Source organism: Phoca vitulina, unplaced genomic scaffold (assembly GCF_004348235.1).
Source record: "Phoca vitulina isolate PV1807 unplaced genomic scaffold, GSC_HSeal_1.0 scaffold29, whole genome shotgun sequence".
NCBI lineage: Eukaryota > Metazoa > Chordata > Mammalia > Carnivora > Phocidae > Phoca > Phoca vitulina.
The window spans coordinates 13,568,451-13,574,450 of NW_022589732.1; the positions used below are offsets into that span (position 1 = coordinate 13,568,451).

General features: G+C 38.0%; 1 protein-coding gene across 1 annotated transcript in view; it reads left to right on the top strand.

The window, feature by feature from the left end:
• MCU (mitochondrial calcium uniporter) overlaps positions 1-5,262 on the top strand; it is a 198,774-nt gene extending 193,512 nt beyond the window's left edge. The window contains exons 7-8 of the mRNA XM_032423978.1: positions 1,819-1,935; positions 3,295-5,262. Coding sequence (XP_032279869.1) covers positions 1,819-1,935; positions 3,295-3,372 — 195 coding nt within the window. The 3' untranslated portion in view covers positions 3,373-5,262. The remainder of the gene's footprint in view (positions 1-1,818; positions 1,936-3,294) is intronic.
• The last annotated feature ends 738 nt before the right edge of the window (positions 5,263-6,000 follow it).

Below are 6,000 nucleotides of genomic sequence, written 5' to 3' on the forward strand. Positions count from 1 at the left end.
TGAAAACATGTTCACACAAAACCTGTACAGGAATATTCATAGCAGCATTATTCATAATAGCCATAAATGTGGAAACAACCCAAATGTCCATCAGTTTATTAATGGATAAATAAAATGTAGCATATCCATTCAATGGAATATTACTTGGCAACAAAGAGAAATGAAGTACCAATACATGCTACAAATGGATGAACCTTGAAAGAAGGCAGCCACAAAAGGCTACATGCTGTATGATTCCATTTATATGAAATGTCCAGAATAGGCAAATCCATAGAGATATAAAGTAGATTAATAGTTGCCTGGAATTGGAGATGTTGAGGGATATGGGAAGTGACTATTAGAGTACAGGGTTTCTTTTGGGGATGATGAAAATGGTCTAAAATTGATTGTAGTGATGGTTGTGCAACTTCATGAATACCCTAAAAACCATTGAACATTATGCTCTAAATGGGTGAATTGTATGGTATGTGATTTATGTCTCAGTACAGCTGTTTTTGAAAAATGAGGTAGTACTTCTTTTTTTTTTTAAAGATTTTATTTATTTGACAGAGAGAGAGAGAGATAGTGAGAGCAGGAACACAAGCAGGGGGAGTGGGAGAGGGAGAAGCAGGCTCCCCGCTGAGCAGGGAGCCCAATGCGGGGCTCGATCCCAGGACCCTGGGATCATGACCTGAGCCGAAGGCAGATGCTTAACGACTGAGCCACCCAGGTGTCCCATGAGGTAGTACTTCTGCACACACACCAGAATGGCTAACTTTTTTTTTTTTTTAAACTGGCAATACCCAGCATTGGCAAGGATATGGAATAATGGCAACTCTCATATCCTGCTGATGGCAGTATAATTGGTACCACCATTTTGGAAGCCTGTTTCATATCCCTTCCTAATTTGAACACAAGCATACCTTATGATCTAGGATCTCCATTCACAGATACATATCCAACAGAAGAGAGAAGCCCGAAAATGTTCTTGGCAGCATTATTTATAATAGCAAAGCCTGGAAACAACCCAAAAGTCTATCAATAGTAAAATGGATAAATGAATTTTGATGTAGTCATACAATAGAATATAACATAGCAATGGAGATGAATGGACTACAAAAGTATGACTATCACAAACATATTGAGTGAAAGTAGCCATACACGATACTTACTGTCTGACTTCATTTTTATGAAATTAAAAAAACAGGTAAAATTAAGCTAAAATTAGAGTTCAAGGGGATTCATGCTTAAGTAGGAAAGCTGTAAAGAAAGTAAGAAAATAGGGCGCCTGGGTGGCTCAGATGGTTAAGTGTCTGCCTTCGGCTCAGGTCATGATCCCAGGGTCCTGGGATCGAGTCCCACATCGGGCTCCCTGCTCCTTGGGCGCCTGCTTCTCCCTCTGCCTCTCTGTCTCTGTCTGTCTCTCATGAATAAATAAAAAATAAAATAAAATCTTTAAAAAAAAAAAAAAAAGAAAGTAAGAAAATAATTACAATAAAAGGCAAGATAGTGATGAGTTTTGGGAGTAAGGAAAGCTTACTAATAGAGAAGAGGCAGGAGGATGCCTTCCAGGTTGTTGGCAATGTTAGATTTTCTTTATCTGGTGATGATTAACTTATTCATTATGTGATGATTCATTGTAATGTACATTTTTGTTTTATGTACTCTTACATGTGTGTTTCACAATAAAAAATGTTTAAGAAATATTTAACACAGCACATTTATCAGTATATATCTTTATATGTGTGCATGTATATTGAACCTAATCAACAGTTAGTGCTCATTTTGTAAAGCTAGTATTCTAAGGACTAATAATTTAATTTCTCCTTTAATTTGTAGGAATATGTTTATCCAGAAGCCAGAGATAGACAATACTTATTATTTTTCCATAAAGGAGCCAAAAAGTCACGTTTTGACCTAGAGAAATATAATCAACTCAAGGATGCAATTGCTCAGGTAAGTGTTCCAAAAATAAAAATAAATTCCAGCTCCATTTTGTATGGTATTGGTATAATAATAATAAATAATATATTACCATTACTATAGTAATATGTTACTATATTACTATTACTAATAATGTATTACTATTATCCATAACTATAGTGCTTCAATGGGTAAACTCTGAAAGAATGATCACACCCTCTTCTTCCTATATTAATTATTCCTCAGATAATAAGAATGTCTATTTTAGCATGGACACCTCTCTGGAAAGTTTTAGAACACAAGCAGGTGAAAAAATGATGGGTCCTGTCTATCCTATTAACAGTAGCATATTGAAATTTGTGGAGCTATTTTTACTTTTTTCTTTTTGTTTCTTTAAAGTTGTCTATTTTTACTTTTCTCTCTTTTTAAAATCTTTTTACAACAATTTCCAAAGATTTCCCACCTAAAATGTGTGATACCAGTGGGGCAAAAATAAACTCCAGGTAAGAGAGACTACTGCAAATGTTTGCCAGGCACAAGTCAGAGTTTATTGAACTAGAAGATGCTGTTTTTAAAAAGATTGATATATTTTATTTTTCATAATAGTTACCTCTTTCAAATTTCTGCGGGTGCCTCCTTCTGATATCTTTGATTTTGCTGAATAAATCTTTATTCCTCTTCTCTGTAGTCTTACATGATTTTAGAGATTTTTTAAAAATCTCTAGAAGCTTTTCTATCCTCTTTAATGTTTGGTTGCTCTTCTCTGTCCCTTATTGGTACCAAGAGGTTGTACTTTGAATAGGCTTAGTCAGTCTTCCTGCCTTGGCCTAAGTTGACTCTTGTCTTCTTGTTGCTCTGTGTGGTGGTTCTCAACTGGAGGGAACGCATCAAATCATCCCTGGCGCTGTTAAAAATACAGATGCTTCAGCCCCACCCGAAGCCTAACAATCCAGCTCCACAGGGGTGAGGTCCCAGCCCATGTGAGTTTTGAAAGTGCTGCAGTTGACAGCACATCCCTGTTTTTAAAATCACTAAGCGAAAAACTTAAACAACTACTGGAGGAATAACTAAAGGTTTGAGAGCCGCCGTCAGGGTGCGTCACGTGCTCCCCAGGTTCTTGAGCCTCTGAGTCCTGCCGTGTTCACAGCACAGCCTTTTCTGGAGGCTCTGTTGACAGCTGAAGCTGCCGGGACAGACTTCCATTCTGGTCTCCCTTTGTTGTCCTCGGCCTTTAAAGCCCTTTGCTTCTGAGGCACTCTTATTTTGAGAGTAATTGAGATGATTTCTGTGATTCATAGTGATGCAGAAAAGACAATTTCCTTTTCTCAGGAGATAATAATATCATTGAAAGCTTCACTAGCCAATTTTTCTCACCTTTTGTTTCTATTTTAGGCAGAAATGGACCTTAAGAGACTGAGAGACCCATTACAAGTACATCTGCCCCTTCGACAAATTGGTGAAAAAGATTGATCTGCAAAGAGCCTCTGAAACCTGGCAGAAAGAACACCTGTTTATAACTCTTGCCTTTTTAATTAAAGCATTGCAGGTGGAAGCTGGGAGCCAAGTCAGGGTAGAGGGTTTTTACCTTTAAAAAACAAAAACAAAAAGGATCTTAGGGAAGAAGGGAATATTAAAATCTAAGGATCAGGCTTTGTGGAATATAAGCTCAAAGGGCTTAGTGAATATTGTCTTAATCAAGCATCTTAGTTTCTGGATGAAAATGATGCACTATGTAGTTGAGAGATTCATAAAGAGACAAGGATGCTGGGGGTGTTCCTTTCTTGCATCTTCTTGCAGGGTCAGCAAAACAGTAACACACCAGCACCCCACTCAGCTCTAATTTTTTTTTTTTTAATTTAACTTTTCTTATTTTTGACATAGGAGTAAATAAATCTACCGGAAAAGCAAATCCTCAAGATGTGTGGGTGGCAAACAGAGTCTGAGCCCATGCCATTAGCATTTATTTTAAATTGGACCCAGTCTCTGCAAAGTGACCAGGAATCTCTCCTCTTTATGCCCCTTTTCTAACTACCCACTCCTGTTGGTTACGCTAATTTTATCCATATAAGAGTTGGAACCAACTTACGACTGTTTGATAATTGACACTTTGGATTATCCCGTAATACCTTCTTCAATGTCTGTATATTCCAGTGCTCTGGATCAGTATCTAGGAATCATTGGCAACACTGCATGAGGTTGTTTTGTTTTGTTTTGTTTTGTTTTTTACTAATTAATCTTTAAGAGGAGGCAGAATTTCCCTCCTTTATTTAACTATCCTATTGATATTCCCCTCTCCCTCCATAACTGAAATCAGAGGGGGAGGGGGGTGTTCAGCTGTATTACCAAATCAGGAAGATGTAAGGTTTACAAATTGGCTAAAAATCATGGCTCTCTAGCCATTTCAAACCAGAATAATTTCATTGCTGTTAATCTGCTTGTGTGACAGCATTCCAGCCCACCCAGATGGCGCTGCCTTGTCTGGAGACTTTGTTTATCTTGAAGGACACACACTTCCACACTGTTTGTGAGCCCCACCACCTCCACCACTTCAGTAGTTGTAAATCAAGTGTGTGGATCTCAAAGGGTGCAATTTATCTTTATACAGGAATACATTTCTATGGCTTCCTTCAGCCTACCCTCTTCACCCTATTTTTTCTTATCTTAAATTGAGAGAAGGAAGAATTAATCTTATACTCTATCAAAATATTTTCTACCATATTTCCAGATGACATCTGCACTTGAAGAGTCAAAGGAATCCGTGTCTAATATCCTGTTTTTAACTACTGTGGGGGCAGGATGGAAAGGATGATGAGGCTTGCCACACAGCCGATTGGCTTTTTCTTTCACATGATTCGCCCCCCTCATTGTGGCAAGGAGGTTATTTCTCATTTTCTTCCTCTTTTGGGGATCATTGTGTATGAAAAGAAACACTTGCGATGACAAACCCAGACTCCAGGTGCCTTGCAGAGGTTGAAGGCCCTCCAGGACCGCCACTGCTCTGCTCCGGCCACCACCCCTTCCACTGGCATGATGGAATGAAAGGATGCATGTCTCCCCTTCCTTCAGGCCCCCCAGTTGTTCAACCCCTTCCCTCGTTTATTTTTCTTAAGTTATGTGAATTATTTTTAAATCATCTGTCCTGTTTGTGTGCAGGGTTTTGAAGAAGAAACAGCACAGTGCAATGAGCAAATTCTTTCAGGGTGTGTGGGAGGCAAGGGAGGGAAATGTGGAGGAAAGTCCTTTAAACAAATAGCAAAATATTGAACATGTGTAAAATCCTGTATCATTTATGAAATATGTATAAAAAGCAATGTACCTTCTGGAACAATAAATACTTATTCAATTTTTGAACTACAGCATCTGATTCTTTAAAGCAAAACCAAAAACAACAACAACCACGCAACAAAACTTATTTTCCTGTGATTCTAGTGGAAAACTGTTTACTTCTAAAATTAATTCTTATAAAAATACCATTTTGAAATTAAATTTGGTTCCTAGAGCCTGTATTTTTAAAACAGGCATTTTTAAAAAAAAAGATTTTATTTATTTATTTGGCAGAGAGAGAGAGCACAAGCAGGGGGAGCGGCAGCCCATCGCTCCCTGCTCAGCGGGGAGCCTGCTTCTCCCTCTGCCTGCTGCCCTCCCTGCTTGTGCTCGCTCTCTCTGCCAAATAAATAAATAAATAAACAAATAAATAAAATTAAAAAACAGGCATTTCATTAATGCTTCCTGAATCTGAGATGGTCAATATTTTCCTAATTTTCCAGAGCCACCAGAGGTTAAGTGACTTCTACAGCCAGAATAAAGCCAATGGCAGTACTGAGACTAATATCCTTATATCCTGATTATCAGGAAGATTTCCATTTTATCAGACCACCAGATTGCCCCGTGTGGTCTCCTGGACTTCAGAACACTGTTCAAGAATGAACCAAGATTAAATACTCATTTTTTTAAGAGTTTGTATCAAATTCGATCAAATCAAATAATGATCACCAAACAGGAAAATATCACATGCTACCTACTCCATTGAAGGCATATCAAAAAGCATATGTTAAATTCCTGTATTTAGTGCAGTGCGAGATGTACTGAGAGCCTCCT